This window comes from Pelophylax lessonae (genome assembly GCF_965119305.1).
Source record: "Pelophylax lessonae genome assembly, chromosome: 6".
NCBI lineage: Eukaryota > Metazoa > Chordata > Amphibia > Anura > Ranidae > Pelophylax > Pelophylax lessonae.
The window spans coordinates 16,137,427-16,160,168 of record NC_138773.1 but is presented as its reverse complement, the minus strand read 5'-3'; the positions used below and the strand labels follow the sequence as shown (position 1 = coordinate 16,160,168).

The 22,742-nt window shown below is 42.6% G+C and overlaps 1 protein-coding gene across 1 annotated transcript in view; it reads right to left on the bottom strand.

The window, feature by feature from the left end:
• LOC309558450 (uncharacterized protein) overlaps positions 1–22,742 on the bottom strand; it is a gene marked incomplete at both ends in the record, with an annotated part of 88,680 nt that overhangs the window by 9,771 nt on the left and 56,167 nt on the right. Inside the window, 3 exon segments of the mRNA XM_082261523.1 lie at positions 190–383; positions 4,995–5,120; positions 20,404–20,646. Of these exon segments, the coding sequence (XP_082117649.1) occupies positions 190–383; positions 4,995–5,120; positions 20,404–20,646 (563 nt within the window).

Here is a 22,742-nt window from a genome sequence, read left to right as displayed (position 1 = left end):
AGGAGGAGGACAGGGGGCCGAGTCACTGCACCATGGGCCTCTGGTTTGTACTTGCCCCCTGGGCCGAAAGGTGCCAGTTTGCCCCTGCCCTAAGGCATCAGTGAAAATCTTCTCCTGGTACTACAATGTTCGTATAATACTTTTTAACTTTTCAAATTCCATGTTCTCCTCTTCTCCTCTTTTACTTACCACCAGCTCTGTTCCGCAGTAACCACTCCTGGGCAGCGTGGTGATGGTAATGTATTTTTTATCTCTTGTTTCGATGACCCCAGTGCAGCTACCGTCCTTCAGTTGTAATGATGAAGTGTTGAATCCCAACAACTCAATGTAACATTTACTATAGATAACTTTCATTTGATTCTTTCCACATTCAATGTTAACATCTGAGGAAAATAAATAAATAAATAAATAATTACAATCCTATTATGTTCCTGGGCAATCAACATTTGTCTTGAAACATTTTATGGTGATTGGATAAGGTGACGGAGTTAGAGTATCTATGTTTCTGATGTCTTCAGGTTTTACAGAACTAGTCCCACAGAATATGACCACTACTTATCAGACCATGACATGGATACATGAGAATCTTACGTAACCACTTGGCGACCAGCCACCGTACATATACTACGGCAGGTGGGCGGGCTCCCGCAAAATGACGTACCCGTACGGCGCTTCGCGGGAGCGCTCGTGGGGGCATGCACGCACCCATTCTTCAGAGGGGAAGCTGATCTGCGGGTCCGGCGGCCTTGATTTCCACCGGGTACCCGCAAACGCTCCCCCTGGAGGCAGAACGACGGTCTGCTGTTGTAAACATGGCAGATCGCTGTTCTGTCAGCAATGAACACAGGCAACCTGTGTTCCTCCTTTTTAGGAACACATGTCTCTGTGTTCATGCAGCAAGAACATGCCCTGCACAGTTAGAAAGCTCCCCCTATGGACACATTTAACCCCTTGATCACCCCTGGTGTTAACCCCTTCCCTGCCAGTGTCATTAGTGCAGTGATAGTGCATATTTTTCTATTCTTTATAGGATCACAGGTCTCTATGGTCATTTCACAAGCCACGCCCCCCCACAGTTAGAATCACTCCTCTAGGCTCACATTTAATTACCTTGATTACCCACAATGTTAACCCCTTCCCTGTAAGTATAATTCTTACAGTGACAGTGCATATTTTTAACACTGATTACTGTAATAATGTCACTGGTCCCTCCAAAATTGTCTAAAATGTCAGTTAGGGGTCCGATCTGTCTCAGTCCCAGTAAAAATCGATGATCGCCCCCATTACTAGTAAAACTAAATAAATAAAAATGACATAAATCTTTCTCCCAGTTTGTAGACGTGATGACTTTTGCGCAAACCAATCAAAATATACTTTTTGGTATTTTGTTTACCAAAAATATGTGGCATAATATAAATTGGCCTAAAATGATGAAAACATTTGATTTTTAATTAATTTATTTTTTATTGGGAATGTTATATAGCAGAAAGTGAAAAATATTAATTTTTTTATTTTTTTTGCATTAAGATAAAAAAACCTTCTGCCTTTACAATTCCTTTAAACAGAAACATATATCATTTAGATCACTGCATGTTAATAATTATTCTATACTACCTATAACCAATAGTGTGACTTGCTAACATTGTCTTGACCAATAACAGAAAATTATTTTGTAAGGTCCTTAGGGTCCTTTCACATGGGATTTCCATCCGGCAGACTATGTTTTGCTCAGCGGGGGATCGATCCGCCGATCCCCGCTGGGCAGGCGGATGACAGCTCCATCTCCGCTCACTGTGCTGAGACGGACCTGTCAGATCCCCGCTCTCCTCTATGGGAGATCAGATGAAAACGGACCGCTTGTCCGGTTTTATCTGATCCGATCCTCCAGATGGATGGAAAATAGGGTTACCATCCATCTGGATTTCACAGACAGGATCGGATTGGATAGCGGTTGGTGTCAGCAGACATGTCACTGCCGACATCCGCTGCTCCATAGGGGTGTATGTAGTGTCCAATCAGGTCCACCTGAAAAAATTGACAGGGACCGGATTGGAAAGCCCGTCTGAAAGGGGCCTTATAAAATTATTTCTAAAGACATCACCCTTTTTTGGGTCCAAACAGTTACTGTTTTAATGGAAAGCTTTGCAACATTTGTCCATTAGTTGGACAGTGTTATAAAACAAGCCTATGAATAGTTTGCTGAAAATTAATTGCTTTCTTGCTAGGTGCCTCAGCAAGACAGATAAACATATTTCTTTATATACAAGCGGTCCCCAGGTTACACACAAGATAGGGACTGTAGGTTTGTTCTTAAGTAAAATTTGTTTGTAAGTCCTAACAGGTACATTTTTTAAGTGTAGCCCCAGCCTAAATAATAATTTTTTACGTTTTTTGGATAGCATAGGTGTGACAGTACTAACCGTCACTATGAGTGAAAGACAGATAAGTAATGGTTTGGATTGCTTCAATATTTGTCAGCAAAATCTTCATATAGAAATATGAAGATTTAATACCACCTTACACAGTGTATTCCATGCTTGGCTGTGAGAGAGACACACAGACTGTCATTTGCAGACTTCCCTATTGTTTGTGTATTGGAAGGGAATGTGTATTGTGATAAAGTTTATCTGTCTGTTCCATTGTTAAATGTTAATGACCTCACATTGTTCTGTCCAGATGGTTAGATAATTAGTTTAGTCCCTGTATACACTTTCATCTGTATATTCTACTGTAATCAGCCAGAGGGGAGGGATTGTATACACGGTATGGGAGTGTAAAACTCTGTTTCTATTGGATGGTGAATGTTAAGTCCAGTCTTCAACAAGGTCCACCTGGGTGGTAACCTTGTGGGTGAAAACTGTATATAAGTATGTTTCTTGTTCAATAAAGTTGTTCACCCTCAATCTAGAGTCCTGTCTCTTATTGGGGGAATATGCTGCAAGGAATTGCTATGGTCTTCCATACTCCCTTAGATAATCACTGAGCTCTTGTAAGAGCTTGTATAAGAGCTTGTTCTGCTGCACTCTCTGGGGAAAGAGAGGTTCACCCATGGGAACCTGGAGCCTTGTCATAGGTCCAAGGTGGGTAGGAGACGGCGAGAACCTAACACCAAGCTGCGGCGGTTCTTGGGGTCTGAAGTGGTTACGGTGTCTGGTGGAGTGCTTGGAGCCCTCGGGAAGCACTAGGAGCATCCGTCAACGGAGGTACCCAGTCAGGGGTGCCCTGTTCCATTACAATAGGGAGGAGTTAACACCCCTGTACCATTTGTTTTGCTGTCTGTACCCCTTTTCAGAAGGTTTCACCTCACTTTCTGTCCCTATGACAACTGTATTTTAAAAATTGTGGGTTGGTGTGGAAACAAGGATTGGTGATAAAGCTTCAGTGGAGACACTTTTTTCCCATGAGAACTCTTACAGGAGAGAATTTCCCTTCCTGTTTGTAAGTAGGAGTCATTTGTAAGTCGGATGTTTGCAACCCGGGGACCGCCTGTAGTATAAAAAAACCTGAGGATCTGTTTGTAACCATCTTTGCAAAGGTTTTCCTTCACCTGGGTTATGATTTACACGATATGGGCAAAAGGTGGACACCTTGCAAGCACCCCTACATAAGCTTGTTGGCCTCTCCATTCACAATGGAGGCAGATAGGAGATTCTTGTGAAAGGGGGGTTCTTACATTTCCAAATTATCCTTTGCATTACTCTATTCTGAATACTGAACTCATATATGTAATTATGAACATTAGCTGCTATATGTTCTATGTGTTACTCACTATATACACACATGCATTTTTGTTGGTATGATTCAACAGTGGAGGGAATACCTATGCTGTATTGTGCTTTATGTGCTATGACATACTTGGATATTTATAACTATTGTATTATATAATTGTATGTATATGCCCAATACAACTTTATTGGTAAACCAAATGTTTTATGTGGTGTGCTTCCTCTATATATTTAACATTATTGTACTAACAGATTGATACACTGTGAAGAAGCTTAAACACCCTAACAAATAATCTATTGTTGGTTGCTGTAAGGTATATATAATAGTAGTATGCAGTAGAGATTGTCTGATTATCGGCAAAGCCAATATATGGAGGGCCAAAATGCACTTTCCCCGATATATCGGAATCGCCCCCTGAAGTTACCGATATTGACGATATTTCGGGAAAGTGCTTGTACCGGAATGATGCCTGTAGCTAGAGGCATCACCCCGGTACCGGCGTCCATAGCCGAGGGTCGGCTGTCTTGTAATGACAATCTATGCGGCTGAGAAGCCTCTAGGCTGTCATTACAAGGAGCGGGAGGGGACGTCCCCCCTCCGGCCGCCTTCCACGGCTCTCCCGGGTCTCCAGTCCCACCGGGAGACCAGGACAACCAGCCTGAATGGCCGCCGAAGACCCGAACAAAGCCGCATTCGGCTCTGATTGGGTCTACATTCAAAAAGGGGTACTGGCGCCGGATTAAAAAAAAATGACAGCATTCAAAACATCCAAAATTGGCGTTTTGAATGCTTTTAAGTGCAGAGGAGGGGTTTGGGGTCTTTTAGACCCCCAGATCCCTCCACAAGAGTACCTGTGAAGTAAAAAAATATATATATATTTTTTTTAAATGTACGAAAATATCGGACCATATCGGCTGATACCGATACGCGATGACCAAAATATCGGTATCGGTATCAGCAATGAAAAAATTATATTGGTCCATCACTAGTGTGCAGACCCTTATTGCTAATTGCATGTGTTTTTTGTCTATAAATGTTTTCACATATAGTTTATCTAGAAGTAGTTAGTCACATTCAACTGGATTTTTTACAATGTCTCCCATGCAGTTCGATTCCTTCACCGTAAGATGCCAAGTGGACCAGTAGCATCCAAGTAGCAGTTGAATGTGACCAAAAGTAGCTATTGAATTTTGAAAATTTGTCACCAAAATTTGGAATAATATGGAGGTGAATTTACTTTGGTCAATTTTGAGAACCTATCCCATTACCTTCAGGCATGGCATATTCAGTGGAGTTAAATAATGATGGACTGCAATAACACCCTGTTTCTCCGGCAACGGTCATACACTCTTCATCAGGAAAACAGTCAGTGACAACAAAGTCTAAATTGGATCCTAGGTAGAAAAAAAATTACAAATTAAAAAATATAATTTTGAATGACAAAATATCAGTATTCTCACCAACTGCCTCTGAAGCAGCCGGCGTGCACGGCAGTCAGGTTTCCAGCTTGGTCCCATGTGACCAGCTTTTGGGAATATCCTGGATACGGACTGATACACCTTTACTACCACTCATACAGCTTGAAGTTTTTAGTCATAAATGAGTCCTTATCAGACTGGAACGGATTACATGGAGTCCAGGAGAAATGGGACTACTTAAAAGGTGCATTATTGAAGGCAACAGAAAATTGCATTAGACTTGTCAGTAAAAGCAAAAAAAGGAAGAGACCACTGTGGTACTCAGCAGAAGTGGCCCAAATCATTAAAAATAAAAAGCTAGCATTTTGCAATTATAAAAAAACCCAGAGCAATGAAGATAAGGAAATCTACAAGATTAGGCAGAAAGAGGCCAAGCAAGTTATAAGAACTTCTAAAGCGCAGGCAGAAGAAAAACTAGCTCAGTCTATGAAAAAGGGGGATAAGACATTCTTCAGATATATAAATGAAAAAAGGAAATTAAAACAAGGAATAACTAAATTAAAAACAAAGGACGGAAGGTATGTAGAAGAGAATAAAGGGCTAGCCGACTGCCTTAATGAATACTTCTGTTCAGTTTTTACAGAAGAAAAAGAAGGAGAAGGACCTCCACTTGAAAGGATGACTAATGAATCGTTTGATGCATGTGTCTTTACAGAGGAAGACGTTCTAAGATTGCTGTCTAAAGTGAAGACAAATAAGTCACAGGGTCCTGATGAGATACACCCAAAATTATTAAAAGAGCTTAGTGGTGAGCTGGCAAAACCATTAACAGATTTATTTAACCAATCATTAGTAACAGGAGTCGTCCCGGAAGATTGGAAATTGGCAAATGTCGTGCCCATTCACAAGAAAGGTAGTAGGGAGGAATCGAGCAACTATAGACCAGTGAGTCTGACATCAATAGTAGGCAAATTAATGGAAACCCTATTAAAGGATAGGATTGTGGAACATCTTAAATCCCATGGATTGCAAGATGAAAAACAACATGGGTTTACTTCAGGGAGATCATGTCAAACAAATCTTATAGATTTTTTTTGACTGGGTGACTAAAATAATAGATGGTGGAGGTGCAGTAGACATTGCATATCTAGATTTTAGTAAGGCTTTTGACACTGTCCCACATAGAAGACTTATCCATAAACTGCAGTCATTGAGCATGGACTCCCATATTGTGGAGTGGATTAGGCAGTGGCTGAGTGACAGACAACAGAGGGTTGTAGTCAATGGAGAACATTCAGAACAAGGTCATGTTACCAGTGGGGTACCTCAGGGATCTGTACTGGGACCAATTTTGTTTAATATCTTCATAAGTGATATTACAAAAGGCCTCGATGGTAAGGTTTGTCTTTTTGCTGATGACACAAAGATATGTAACAGGGTTGATGTTCCTGGAGGGAAACGCCAAATGGAAAAGGATTTAGGAAAACTAGAAGAATGGTCAGAACTCTGGCAACTGAAATTTAATGTGGATAAGTGCAAGATAATGCACCTTGGGCGTAAAAACCCAAGGGCAGAATATAGAATATTTGACACAGTCCTGAAGTATCTGAGGAAAGGGATTTAGGAGTAATTATTTCAGAAGACTTAAAGGTGGGAAGACAATGTAATAGAGCAGCACGAAATGCCAGCAGAATGCTTGGATGTATAGGGAGAGGTATAAGCAGTAGAAAGAGAGAAGTGCTTATGCCGCTGTACAGAACACTGGTGAGACCTCACTTGGAGTATTGTGCGCAGTACTGGAGGCCATATCTCCAGAAGGATATAGATACTCTAGAGAGAGTTCAGAGAAGAGCTACTAAACTAGTACATGGATTGCAGGAAAAAACTTACCAGGAAAGGTTAAAGGACCTTAACATGTATAGCTTGGAAGAAAGAAGAGACAGAGGGGATATGATAGAAACTTTTAAATACATAAAGGGAATCAACTCGGTAAAGGAGGAGAGCATATTTAAAAGAAGAAAAACTACCACAAGAGGACACAGTTTTAAATTAGAGGGGCAAAGGTTTAAAAGTAATATGAGGAAGTATTACTTTACTGAGAGAGTAGTGGATGCATGGAATAACCTTCCTGCAGAAGTAGTAGCTGCAAATACAGTGAAGGAGTTTAAGCATGCATGGGATAGGCATAAGGCTATCCTTCATATAAGATAGGGCCAGGGACTATTCATAGGATTCAGATATATTGGGCAGACTAGATGGGCCAAATGGTTCTTATCTGCCGACACATTCTATGTTTCATGTTTAACATTTCAAGATCCACATGGGTGGCTAAGTACACTTCCTTTATTAGAGTGTTGAATGGCTTTTGGTTTCTTTTCAAATCATACGGATGGCTCCCATAATGGGCAATGTTAAACTACATATCACAATTAAGGGAGGATATCAGATGCCGCCTAATGTACCATAAGAGCACTATATGTGACAATACTGTAAGTGCATCCCTCCCTGGGAGCTTTCCAGTTGTATCTGTACTTGACACTTACCATATAAGCCACCACTTCACTCTCACTTCAAGTTGGATACATAAGGACTGATCCCCCCATTGGATACCCTTGTGATCTTCATAGGCTGCTAACCACATACAGTGGCCCATTGTATCACCCTCAACTGGGTAGATCTTACATCACGGTCCAAACAGTGTTGGCCACACGGGGGCGACATCATCCACATGTGGTTTGTATCTTTATAAATATCTAGGAGAAGGACTGTTGATGGACTTTGTATAACACTCAATTCCTAATAACTCTGGAATATAACTTACTATAGAATACCTTCCTAGGAATTTTTTTTGCAACATTCAGCCAGGAGATAATAATAATTATCACCCTACAATCGGAGGAGGCATTTATACACTATTATTGATGTTGCTGACATATATTGTACCCCCCATTGGGGCATATACAATCAATATATATGTGCTAATATATCTTTATATCTTTGTTTTTCTTCCCCCCTTTTTTTCTTTTGGGAGAGGAGGCTGTTTATACAAATTCCCTGCAGCTGCCATGGTTGTGTGTATTTTTAATAATTGTCCAGTTACTTTTATGAGATTGAAAGTGGGTTTTGTATTGTCTAGATAGTTGTGTTTAATAAAGTTGATTTTTACATTTCTATACATGTGTCAGATCACTGGGTCCTGTTATACCTATCTATGGATACGACATATAAAGTGTATAATTGAGGTTTTGCTCAGTCAGACTTTTATGTTTTCTTTTTCTCATAATTGCACTATAACTAATTGAGACATACAACTCACCTGGATAGGCATTCACTGACCCAATGAAGGAGAAGATTCAGTACTGGTGTAACTATGCTGCACACAACGTGTGGCTGTCTATTCTGTCCTTCATGACAGGGTGGGTATTGTATTGCAGTATAGAGGGTAATTGTCAGGGAATCCCAGTGAGACGTCTGGTGCATAGATATGCGCATGCGCAGGGTATTTCCAAAATATTGGCCAACAGATGCACGCGAGAACTTGCGAGCACAAATTCACATGCGCACGCACACACACACAACTACTCTTGGTGCCAGATGGGCTATTTGAAGGGAGCTCATTCCCATTTCTTTTGCTGACTGATCTTCAGCTGTGTCCTGATTGTTCCTGCATGCTTTCCCCGTTGCTGACCTGGTGTGTTCTTGACCTGACCTTGGATTCCGATTCTACCTTTCTGCTAACATTTGACCCGGGTCCATTCCTGACTTTGACTCTGCATATGACTTGGTACCTCACTGCCCACCTGTTGATGACCCCGGCTATTCCTGAGACTCTGTTCCTGCCTCTGATCCTGGCTTTCTGTGCTACTCGAGTGCCTGCCTGGCTGTCTGCTACACCAGCCCCATACACTGCTGTATGTTTCAGCCTCCGGAATCCTGACAAGCTGCCTATCCAGAACCATCAGCATAAGCAGAGTGCCCCTTTAGTCTGGACCAGTCCCCCGAACATAACTGCTGTTCCTGCTTCTCTGGTTCCACAGCCTCCTCGGAGTCGCATTCCCTGCTGCAGGTTCTGCAATCAACAGCCACAGGCACCGTCTGTCTCATCCTCAGTGGGACCGGGGGGGGGGGGCGAGATATAAGAGAGGCTGACCTTGTCAATTCAGTCTCCTTTCAGGTACGTGATAGTAGTGTATTGTATTATACTGCAGGTGATTTTCCCTAATCAGTGAGTTTTGATATACTTGGAATGCTTCATCACTGGTTATTGGTTGTTGGATTTTACATTCACTGCTTTTTAAAGTGGTTCTAAAGGTCAAAGTTTTTTTTTTACCTTAACCACTTGCCGACCGCCGCAAGTAAATATACTGCGGCGGTCAGCCCCTCACAGGCAGAGTGACGTAGGGGTACGTCACTAGCCTGTGAGGCTCTGGGGAGCGAGCGCGCTCCGCCGGCGGTGCGCTCCCGCTCCCGCGTGGTCACGGACCCCCCCGCGCGTGTGACCGGCGGACCCAATGTCCGCCGGTCACTCAGCGATCGTCGGGGGAGAGGGAGAAAGTCAGGCGGCTAGTGTAAACAAGCCGCCTGTCATTCTCCCCTGTGTAGAAACTGTGATCACACGGTTCTACTATGTAGGACCGTTGATCACTGTTTCTACAGCTCAAGCCACAGCCAATCACAGTTAGAATCACGCCCCTAGGGACACACACAGCCCCTCCCTCTCAAATAAAGTTAACCCCTTCACTGCCAGTGTATTTTTACAGTAACAGTGCATATGAATAGCACTGATTACTGTAGAAATGTCACTGGTAACCCCAAAAGTGTCAAAAAATGTCAGTCAAGGGTCCGATCTGTCCGCCGCAATGTCGCAGTACCGCAAAAAAAATCACAGATCGACGCCATTACGCGTTAAAAAAAAAAACAACAAAAATGACAAAAATCTTTCCCTTTGTTAGTAAACGCGATAACTTTTGCGCAAACCAATTAAAATACACTTTTTGCGATTTTTTTTACCAAACATATGTAGCATAAAAAAAATTGGCCGAAAATGTTAAAAAATTTAGATTTTTACATTTTTTTGGGGGGAATTTTATATAAAAAAATGTGAAAAATATTGTTATTTTTGCAAAATTGACGCTCTTTTTTTGTTTATAGCGCATGATCAAAAAATCGCACAGGTGAACAAATACCACCAAAAGAAAGCTCTGTTTGTGGGAAAAAAAGGACATCAAATTTGTTTAGGTACAGCATCGCACGACTGCGCAATTGTCCGTTAAAGTCACCCAGTGCCGAATCGCAAAATACCCCCTGGTCTTTTAGCAGCCAAATCCTCCGGGGCTTAAGTGGTTAAGGGATTCTCTGTATTAAAGTAAAAAAAACTTTAACCACTTACCGCCCGCCCGCCGTCATATGACGGCGGGACGGTGCGGCTATTATCCTGGGCAGACGTCATATGACGTGACCCAGTAAATGCATGGCAGGCGCGCGATCGCGGGCGCGCCGCCGTGCACTGCCGGTGTCGGCGTGTCCACGGGACACAGCCGGTCACCGGCAGGGGGGAAACAGCCAATAGGCATGGCTGTTTCCCACGTGATCGGCTATGTTGCGATGACATAGCCGATCACAACAGTAGAAGCGGCAGAAGACCGCGCATGCGCGATCGGGAGCGCGCAGCGCGGTCATGTCGGTGGCTATGTGTTCCCTAGGAACACAGCTAGTCACCGACAGTAAAAAACAGCCAATGACAGTGGCTGATTACGATGTGATGAGCTGTGAAGCCATTCACAGCCCATCACAAATGTAAACAAAGAGCAGTAACTCACTGTTACTAGCTCATCTTCCCTCACACACCGTTTCCAGTGTGAGGAGAGCTGAGCCAGAAACAGTGAGTTACTGATCTGTGTCTGTCAGTGTAAAAAAAAGTGTCACCAGCCCTCCCCAATTTCACCTGTCACCCAACAGTCACCTGTCATCAGTGCACAAAATCACTACCTATAAAGTGCACCTGTCACCAGAGACTGCCAACAGTATCGCCAGCGGTGCACCTGTCACCCATCGGTGACCAGCGCCCATCACCTGTCACCCCATCAATCACCGTCACCTGTCACCCCATCAGTCATCGTCACTTGTCACCCCATCAGTGATCGTCATCTGTCACCCCATCAATCAGCGTCACCTGTCACCCCATCAGTGTTCGTCATCTGTCACCCCATCAGTGACCGTCACCTGCCACCTATCCGTCACCTGCCACCTATCCGTCACCTGCCTGCCACCTATCCGTCACCTGCCTGCCACCTATCCGTCACCTGCCACTCATCAGTGATCATCCGCAGTCACCCGTCGCACAGCCAAAATGTCCAAAAGGTTTTACAGCAGCGAGGAGGCGTTTGAGATGATCTCTATGGATGATGAGGGCACCAGGGAGCTCTCATCAGTATCCGAATCCAATTCTGAATCCGATTCGGAATTTGAAGTTGCTAACAGTAGCGGATCGGAGATGGACTCGGAGGAAGAATGGGTCCCTCCCAAAAGGGCACGGCGCTCTGGAAACCGGGCAGCCACAAGGGATACACCCCAGGATCCTATGCCCAGCACCAGCACTGCCACCACCAGTACACCCCAGGATCCTATGCCCAGGCCCAGTACCCGCTCTGCCCCCAGCGAAACACCCCAGGAGCGAATGCCCAGGCCCAGCACCAGCGCTGCGGCATCACTCCCAATTTCAAATCCCCCTTCTACCAGCACTGGAGTGTCATATCCCCCAAGAGCCAGGGCCACTATCCACCTCCCAGATGCTCTTGCCAACCCAAGATGGCTGCCCTCCAACTCGGGATCAGCAAATATTCCCCCTTTTACCGCACAGCCAGGTGTGCAGGCCAATACAGAAAATTTTTCTTTTATTGATTTTCTCCATTTATTTTTGCCCAATGATTTTCTGCAATACGTTGTGGACCAAACAAATCTGTATGCCCAGCAGTTTATTGCTAACAACCCCCAATCTTCCTATTCCCGTCCGTTTGAGTGGAGAGATTTAACTTTGGAGGAATTTAAAATGTTTTTGGGCCTCACCATAAACATGGGGGTTACAAAAAAAAATGAAGGACATGCCTATTGGTCCACCCACCCCATACACATTATGCCCATATATTCTGCCCTAATGTCCAGGTCCAGGTATGAAATCATCATGCGCTTCCTTCATTTTAGTGACAACAGCCAGTGCCCCCCCCAAAATCATCCAAATTTTGACAAGCTGTATAAAATTCGCCCCCTCATAAATTTTCTTTCCCAAAGTTTTGCAGAACTTTACGTCCCAGATCAAAACATTTGTGTAGATGAGTCCCTGCTACACTTCACAGGCCGGCTTGGAATAAAGCAGTATATTCCAAGCAAAAGATCCAAATATGGGGTCAAACTATACAAATTGTGCGACAGAGCTACGGGATATCTGTATGCGTTCCGCATATACGAAGGAAGAGATTCCCAGCTCAATCCCCCTGACTGCCCGGCCTACATGGGCACAAATGGAAAAGTTGTATGGGACCTGGCATACCCACTGCTGAGGAAAGGCTACCACCTTTACCTAGATAATTTTTATACCAGCCTGCCCCTCTTCAGACATCTCTACCTTGAAGGAACCCTGGCCTGCGGAACCACCAGGAAGAACAGGAAGGGCTTCCCACAGTCCTTAGTAAATAAAAGACTGAGGAAGGGGGAAATAGCAGCCCTGAGAAACAACGAGGTGCTGGCCTTGAGATGGAAGGATAGCCGAAATGTTTACATGATGTCCACCATCCATGACGACACCACAGTGGAGGTTCGGAGAAGAAGAGGTCCCATCCAAAAACCATCATGTGTGCAGGATTACAATCTTTACATGGGGGGGGTGGATTTTAACGACCAGATGATTCAGCCCTACTTGGCCACAAGGAAGTCCCGATTCTGGTATAAGAAGGTTGCAATTTATTTATTTCAATTGGCCTTTTATAACTCTTATGTTATCTACTCCAAATCCACTGAAAGCCCCATCCCCTTCCTAAAATACATTGAAGAAATTATCACGACCCTCGTCTACCCACAAGGACTCCCCCAAGAAAACCTTCGCTCTGAGGCTGTTAGCCGACTTAGTGAGCGCCACTTCCCAGACTACCTTCCACCATCTGAAGGAGGCCGAAGACGCCAAAAAAGATGCCGTGTGTGCAGCAGAAGGGGGTTTCGTAAAGACACCAGCTTCTATTGTCGGTACTGTCCCTCCCAACCTGGCCTGTGCGTTGGAGAATGCTTCACACGGTACCATACATTCATAAATTACTAGCCCATTTCCCCGATTTCATCTGTGCTGACCAATTTTTCTCATGCCACTGCCTTCCACATAAACTGACCCTGGCCTGTTTTTCCACTATGCCTCTGCCTACTGTTTGGACTGCTTTCACGTGAACTGACCCTGGCTTGTTTTACCGATTACGCTTCTTCTTACTGTTTGGATTGCTTCCCTGTGAACTGACCCTGGACTGTTTTTCAACTACTCTTCTGCCTGCCGATTGGATTGCTTGCACGTGAACTGACCCTGGCTTGTTTTACCGACTATTCTTCTGCCTACCGCTTGAACTGATCTGTCGCCCCCCTGCTACTGTAGTACACAGGGGTCTCACATATGTGAGGGGCTCCAGAGTTGTTTTTCCGGATAGAGAAAACCAATTTTTTTGGTTCTCTCTGGGTTCCGTAAATTCCGGATTAGGGTCTGGAGTCCGGAGGCTTCAAAGAGATTTGGGTGGGAGAAGCCTCTACCCCTGTCCCCAGGTCTCACCTGACCAAGGCCCTCAGCTTACTACCATCATGCCTCTGCCTGCTGCATGATATTAGCTGGAGAGTGGTACAATGATTGTCTGCAGTGTACCGGGACCAATATTATGGCTGTGCTGACCATGTCTCTGCCTGGAAAATTCATTTGGACAAATGCTGCGGCTGTGCTGACAATATCCCAGACTATAGACTATATTCCTGCCTGCTGCCTGGAAAATTGCTATTGTCGTCGCTAAGCATGTCCTTTGCCTGCTGCCTGGACTAATGCTCTCCTCTGTGGACAACTGCACTACTACAACCACAGGTAATAATTTTTTTTTACACTTTCCTTTATAGAATGTATTTTGTAATGTATTTATTGCTATGTGTTAAAAATGTGAGGGGCCTTCAAAAATGATAGGTTGTCAGGAAATTAGATGTGCATCTTATGTAAAAGTCTCACACGTGTGGTATTGCCATAATTAGGAGGAGTAGCAGAATGTATTTTGGGGTACAATTTTTGCTATATACATGCAACCACTTACAGACCGCCTAACGACTATATACATCGGCCATTTAAAGCTAAATACTGGGGTTATGGCAGCAGATAGCTGCCATAACCCTGGTATTTTTTTAAACGTCGGGCGATCGGCTTTCAGATAAGGGTGGTCCCAGTGGCAGATTCACCGCCGAATCCGCCGCAACGGTGCATGGGAAGAGGTGCCCCCCCCCCCTACCGCCGCGTCCTAGACGTTTTCTCAGCTTACCGGACCCGCCGGCAGCGGGGAAAACTATCCGGTCCCGGATCCTCAGAGACAGGAAGTAGAGTGAGGGCAAGATGGCCCTCACTCGACTCTATGGTCTTGGAGGACCGGAGCTACGTCAAAAGTCGTTGCCTAGCAACCGGTTTAAAGGGCCGTTTTTTTTTGGGGGGTTTTTTTTTTTTTCTTTTTCAACAATTTTTTTTTTTTTTTTTTAGTGTAGTTGTGAGGTGTGAGGTCTTTTTGGCCCCAGATCTCACAATAAAGAGGACCTGTCATGCCTATTTCTATTACAAGGGATGTTTACATTCCTTGTAATTGGAATAAAAATGATCAAAACATTTTTTTTAAAAAAACTTTTTAAAAATAAAAAAATATTAAATAAAATAAATAGGAAAAAAAAAAAAAAAAAAAATTAAAGCGCCCTGTCCCCGTTAGCTCGCGCGCAGAAGCGAACGCATACGCAAGTCCCGCCCACATATGTAAACGGTGTTCAAACCACACATGTGAGGTATCACCGCGATCGTTAGAGCAAGAGCAATAATTTGAGCCCTAGACCTCCTCTGTAACTCTAAGCTAGTAACCTGCAGAAATTTTTAAAATGTTGCCTATGGGGATTTTTAAGTACCAATGTTTGGCGCCATTCTGCGAGCGTTTTCAATTTTGAAGCATGACATGTTGGGTATCTAATTACTCGGCGTAACATTATCTTTCACATTATGGAAAAAAATTGGGCTAAATTTACTGGTTTCTTATTTTTTTATTCAAAAAAGTGAATTTTTTTCAAAAAAATTGCATTTGGAAGACTGCTGCGCAAATATGGTGTGATAAAAAATATTGCATCGATCTCCATTTTATTCTCTAGGGTCTCTGCTAAAAAAAAATATATAATGTTTGGGGGTTCTAAGTAGTTTTCTAGCAAAAAAATGATTTTAGCTTATAAACACCAAGTGTCAAAAATAGGCCCAGTCTTAAAGTGGATAAATGGACAACTTTGTGTAAAGAGCTACTTGGATGTTAGGCCTATGTATGTGGTCAGGCTGTGTAAAAGTATTACACATGTGGTATCGCCATACTCAGGAGGAATAGCAGAATGTATTTTGGGGTGCAATTTTTGCTATGTAGATGCTATGTGTTAGAAATATTGCATAAATTGACAACTTTGTGTAAAAAAAAATGCATTTTCATTTTCTTTCCACAGTTTCCAAAAGCTTGTGGAAAAAAATGACAGGTTCAAAAGACTCAATATGCCTCACAAATTATACGTTGGGGTGTTTGCTTTCCAAAATGGGGTCATTTTATGGGAGTTTCCATTGTCCTGGTGCTCCAGGGCCTTCAAAAGTGCGATAGGTTGTCAGGAAATTATATGTGTAATTTCTGCTTCTAGAATGCCGGACGGAGGCTACTTGAATGTTGGGCCTCTGTATGTGGCCAGGCTGTGAAAAAGTCTCACACATGTGGTATCAGCATACTCAGGAGGAGTAGCAGAATGTATTTTGGGGTGCAATTTTTGCTATGTAGATGCTATGTGTTAGAAATATTGCATAAATTGACAACTTTGTGTAAAAAAAAATGCATTTTCATTTTCTTTCCACAGTTTCCAAAAGCTTGTGGAAAAAAATGACATGTTCAAAAGACTCATTATGCCTCACAAATTATACGTTGGGGTGTTTGCTTTCCAAAATGGGGTCATTTTATGGCAGTTTCCATTGTCCTGGTGCTCCAGGGCCTTCAAAAGTGCAATAGGTTGTCAGGAAATTATATGTGTAATTTCTGCTTCTAGAATGCCGGACGGGGCTACTTGAATGTTGGGCCGCTGTATGTGGCCAGGCTGTGAAAAGGTCCCACACATGTGGTATCAGCATACTCAGGAGAAGTAGCAGAATGTATTTTGGGGTGCAATTTTTGCTATGTACATGCTATGTGTTAGAAATATTGCATAAATTGACAACTTTGTGTAAAAAAAAAGCATTTTCATTTTCTTTCCACATTTTCCAAAAACTTGTGGAAAAAAATGACATGTTCAAAAGACTCATTATGCCTCAAAGATTATACATTGGGGTGTTTGCTTTCCAAAATGGAGTCATTTTATGGCAGTTTCCATTGTCCTGGTGCTCCAGGGCCTTCAAAAGTGCGATAGGTTGTCAGGAAATTTTATGTGTAATTTCTGCTTCTAGAATGCCGGACGGTCTACTTGAATGTTGGGCCTCTGTATGTGGCCAGGCTGTGAAAAAGTCTCACACATGTGGTATCAGCATACTCAGGAGGAGTAGCAGAATGTATTTTGGGGTGCAGTTTTTGCTATGTACATGCTATGTGTTAGAAATATTGCATAAATTGACAACTTTGTGTAAAAAAAAATGCATTTTCATTTTCTTTCCACAGTTTCCAAAAGCTTGTGGAAAAAAATGACACGTTCAAAAGACTCATTATGCCTCAAAAATTATACGTTGGGGTGTTTGCTTTTCAAAATGGGGTCATTTTATGGCAGTTTCCATTGTCCTGGTGCTCCAGGGCCTTCAAAAGTGCGATAGGTTGTCAGGAAATTATATGTGTAATTTCTGCTTCTAGAATGCCAGACGGGGCTACTTGAATGTTGGGCCGCTGTATGTGGCCAGGCTGTGAAAAAGTCTCACACATGTGGTATCAGCATACTCAGGAGAAGTAGCAGAATGTATTTTGGGGTGCAATTTTTGCTATGTACATGCTATGTGTTATAAATATTGCATAAATTGACAACTTTGTGTAAAAAAAAAAGCATTTTCATTTTCTTTCCACATTTTCCAAAAACTTGTGGAAAAAAATGACATGTTCAAAAGACTCATTATGCCTCAAAGATTATACATTGGGGTGTTTGCTTTCCAAAATGGGGTCATTTTATGGGGGTTTCCATTGTCCTGGTGCTCCAGGGCCTTCAAAAGTGCAATAGGTTGTCAGGAAATTATATGTGTAATTTATGCTCCTAGAATGCCGGACGCTGCTACTTGGATGTTAGGCCTCTGTATGTGGCCAGGCTGTGAAAAAGTCTCACACATGTCGTATCGCCATACTCAGGAGGAATAGTAGAATGTGTTTTGGGGTGTAGTTGCAAGTATACATGTGCTGTGTGAGAGAAATAACCTGTTAATACGGCAATTTGTAAAAAAAAAAAAAAAAAAATCTTCATTTTGCAAAGCATTGTGGGAAAAAAATACAACTTCAAAAAACTCACCATGCCCCTTATTAAATACCTTGGAATGTCTACTTTCCAAAAAGGGGTCATTTGGGGGGTATTTGTACTTTCCTGACTTTTTAGTGTCTCAAGAAATGAGATAGGCCTTCAGTACATCAGGTGTGATCAAGTGTGATCAATTTTCAATGATTCGCACCATAGCTTGTGGACTCTATAACTTTCACAAAGACCAAATAATATACACTTACTTGGGTTATTTTTACCAAAGATAAGTAGCAGTATAAATTTTGGCCAAAATTTGTGAAGAAAAATGACTAATTTGCAAAATTTTATGACAGAAACAAAGAAAAATGTGTTTTTTCACGATATTTTCAGTCTTTTTTTATTTATAGCACAAAAAATAAAAAACCCAGTATTGATCAAATACCATCAAAAGAAAGCTCTATTTGTGGGAAAAAAAGGACGCAATTTTTGTATGGGTACAGTGTTGCATGACTGAGTAATTCTCAGTCAAAGTGTGAGAGCGCTGAAAGCTGAAAATCCGTCTGGGCAGGAAGGGGGTGAAAGTGCACTGTAGACAAGTGGTTAAATAGTGGCTCCCCCCCTAAATACTCACCTGAACCTGATCTCGGTCCAATGCTGTGCACGTCTGCAGCAGCTCCTTTCCCCTCTTCCACCACTGACAGGCTTGGCTGAGAGCAGTGGGATTCATTGGCTCCTGCTGCTCTCAGCCAAAACCTGTCAGCAGAGAACAGGGGGTGGGGCTGAGCCGGGCTGTGTGTCTATAGACACAAATAGCCTGACTTGGGAGCGAGCATACACGAGTACCCTCATGGGAAGAAGCTTCTCATGGGGGCACTTGGCAGAGGGGAGGAGGCAGAAGTACCAGTGGGGGACCCGAGAAGAGGAGGATCCAGGCTGGTCTGTACAAAAACATTGCACAGAGCAGGTAAGTATATGATTGTTGTTTTTTTAAACAGTTCAAGCTTTACTATCACTTTAAAGACACCCTTGTGCATGATGCATACACTTAACCCCTTGATCACCAACAGTGTTAAACCCTTCCATGCCAGTGTCATTATTACAGTAACAGTGCATATTTTTAGCACTGATTACTGTAGTAATGTCACTGGTCCCCCCAAAAGTGTAAAAAATGTCAGTTAGGGGTCCGATCTGTCCGCCGCAATGTCGCAGTCCCGCAAAAAAACTTGCAGATCGCCGCCATTACTAGTAAAAATAAATAAACAATAAAAATGACAAATCAGTAGTTAGTATATAACTTTTGCGCAAACCAATCAAAATACGCTTTTTGTGATTTTTTTCACCAAAAATATGTAGCAGAAAACAAATTGGCTTAAATGTTAAAAAAAAAATTGATTTTTAATTTTTTTTTGGGTTATGTTATATTTCAGAATGTAAAAAAAATATATATTTTTTTTTTTTCAAAATTGTCGCTCTTTTTTTCAAAAATTAAAAATTGCAGGGGTGATCAAATACCACCAAAAGAAATCTCCATTTGTGGGGGGAAAAAAAGGACATCAATTTCATTTGGGTACAGCGTCGCACGACCGCGCAATTGTCCGTTAAAGTAACGCAGTGCCGAATCGCAAAATATAGTCTGGTCAGGAGTGGGGTAAAATCTTCCGGTCTTAAAGCGGTTAAAAATACGCTCATTGAGAATTTTTTTGTCAAACACATGTAGCTAAATGCATTTTGGCCTAAATATATGACAAAAATTGAATATATTAGATATTTTTTAACTGTCAAAGTAGAAAATGTAAATTTTTTCGCTAAATTTTCGCTCTTTTTTTATTAATATCTCAAAAAATGAAAATTGCAGAGGTGATTAAATACCACCAAAAGAAATCTCTGTTTGTGGGAAAAAAAGGACGTAAATTTAGTTTGGGTATGGTGTTGCATGACCGTGCAATTGTCAGTTAAAGTTGCGCAGTGCCAAGTTGAAAAAAGTGGCCTGGTCGTTAAGCAGGAAAATCCTCCGGTCCTAAAATGGATAAAGCTTAACTTCTAAAACACCAAATTAGAGTATGCTATCATGGTGGACACTTTGAAGCCATTCACTCACACCCCACCAGTTGCCTTCTGTAGGCCACACATCAGATCTCCAACATCTTCCAGAGACCGCCCAGGAGAGGAGACTTCAGCATCCCTTAACCCCACTGGGATTTAAGATAAGGGGAGAGAGGCAGGCAGCTCACAAAACCATCTCGTCAGGGCCCAAGCCTAGAAGGAAGACCATGTTGCACAGGACACCCAGACATCGTCACCATCAGTGAGAGCTATTGACTCTCTTCGTGGCTCCCATTGGACCCCCATCAGATCTCATGGACCAGTCAGCTGGGATACACAATGTGCCTTTTTAACCCCCTCCTGTCTCATGAGTGCAATCTTTTTATTTGTTTTATATACCCTTAATACATAGATACACTTAGATGGCCGCACCTTCTTATTTTTTCTTAAATAAGTAGAATTGTCTGTTATCTTTTTGGCCAACAATTGGAATAAATACGATTGGGTTGGTGGCCTGACTTACCTCTCACTGTACAGTGGCGATCCGTAACCGCTGTTGAAGAAGGCGACCGTGTAGTAAGAGTTAATTCAGTAATAGAAGTAGTTTCCTCGGTAAGAGCTGTGGTGATATCAGATGCTGTGAGTGCCGAGTCAGTTATAAGAGTTTGGAAGTCGGTTGTGAAAGAAAAAGTCTGAGAGGTCGTATCAGTAGTACCAAAATCTGTTGTAAAAGGTTCTGCTGTGGAGTTTGTTTCATTCCCTGAAACTACAACATAAATTCAGTTAGTTTACACGTTTTATGAACCTTTTTCAGTGCTTGTAATTTATGAGCGAAGCTAAACAAATTCTAATTCCCAATGGTTACCATTTTTGAGATAATTATAATTTTTTTTTAAATGACCTTATATTTCGAAACCCCTATTTAATTTCTATATTTATTTATTTGGATAGAGTGGGTGAAATGTTAGAACATCTGTCCTGTTTTTTAGGCTGGCTTCACACTGTGTGCGGACATGGCTCACAGCAGGGGTCGAGTGCGTCCCTGTTCTCCGTTTCAAGGACAAATCTGGCCAGAATTTTTGGCCGAATTCGGACCTGAAATGGAGCCAAAGACACACGGAACCCTTCTGCAATGCGCTCTGTAGCCGCCCAGGAGATGTCTAAAACAGTGAATAAGCTGGCGCTCTGGGTAGCTACAGAGAGGTCGGTATGACCAGCGTATGGTAAGCAACACACTAAAAATTTCAAAAATTCAAATGACAGTGGTGCAAGTGTGCATGGGACATACTGTGGAGGTATGGAAGTCCATCAAGGAAAAAACAGTCTGCAACGAAGGGCTAGCTCCACAACACAGCAACGAAGGGCTAGCTCCACAACACAGGGCTCTGTGGAAAGGACGAAAAGAGCAGCGCCTCTAAGTGCAGTATGTTTTAATCCAAGAATACATACAAGATTTAAAAAACTCACATGGGGTACAATAAGGTAAGGCTCAAAGGATGGTGACGGCAGATGGCGGTGGAATCCAGTGACCGAAGATGGAGTGCAAACGGAGGCTAATGGATAGAGCAGGAGGACAAACTAGTCCGGCCATTGCCTTCCGGGATCCGGTACTTCCGTGCCACGTGACGTCACCAAAGTCAGATGGAGAACACAACGCGTTTCAGAGCATGCGCCAAGCTCCCAGCGGGCATGCGCGCTCTTTTTTCAAGTGTGAATGCAGATGGGTCAGAAGAAGCCTATTATATATCATCAGGATGAATGGGGAGTATACATAACATATGTTTACAAAGAATAATAAAACATAATGTTTCCTGCTCTATCCATTAGCCTTAAACATATTATTGCATCATGATTATAGGCTATCCAGGTTAATAAGTGTGTCCCTTTGTTCACACATGTCCTTAGTGATGCTGATTGTTATATTTTAATCCATTCCGCTGCCTGGTTTAAGTGGAGGTGATTGCTATGTATACTCCCCATTCATCCTGATGATATATAATAGGCTTCTTCTGACCCATCTGCATTCACACTTGAAAAAAGAGCGCGCATGCCCGCTGGGAGCTTGGCGCATGCTCTGAAACGCGTCGTGTTTCTTATTTTATTGTTCTTGTGACAACCATTCCCATAATTTATTTGCCTGGTGTTATAGGGGCAGGAAATGTGAGGGAATTTCTAGCAAACAGCAGCAAAAACCTAAAATAAATTAGAATGAAGAAGGTGAGTGCCCAATTCACAGAATGACAGGTAACATTTGATTCTAGACTGTGTTTCAGTTACGCTGTAAATTGTTTCTATATAACTTTGCATCTCTTGTTTTCTGGCAAAGCATTTCTTATTATGCTATGCTTTTATTATAACACAGGATTCAGGGTGAGACCTACGACCTACAGTACACTCTCTGTACAAGCACAGTACCAGGAAAAAAAAAAACACGTCTGGAGTAGCTCCTGTTCACCACCAACTAATTTAAAGCCTTGATGAAGGGTACACAGGTCCCCGAAACACGTCTGCTTTCTGCACATAGCTAAGAATTACAATTTTATTTTATTTTATTTAAAGGTGTAACTCTTTGTTGTTTTTGCACTTAGTTGCTGATCTTTGAACTACTCATCTTTTTTTTCAAACATCTCTTTTTGCTAAATGTATGGATTTAACCACTTTTGGACTGCCTGCCATACATATACTGCAGCAGGGCAGCCCAGCTGTGTAAAACCACCTACATGTACAGGATTTTGTGCAGGAGATATGGGGTGCGTGTGCCACCAGAGCTCCGCTCCTGCTGGGATTGACCACTGCGGGAGCCAATCTGCGGGTCCGGTAGCCGCAATGTCCGTCGGGAACCCGGCAATCATTGGTGATACA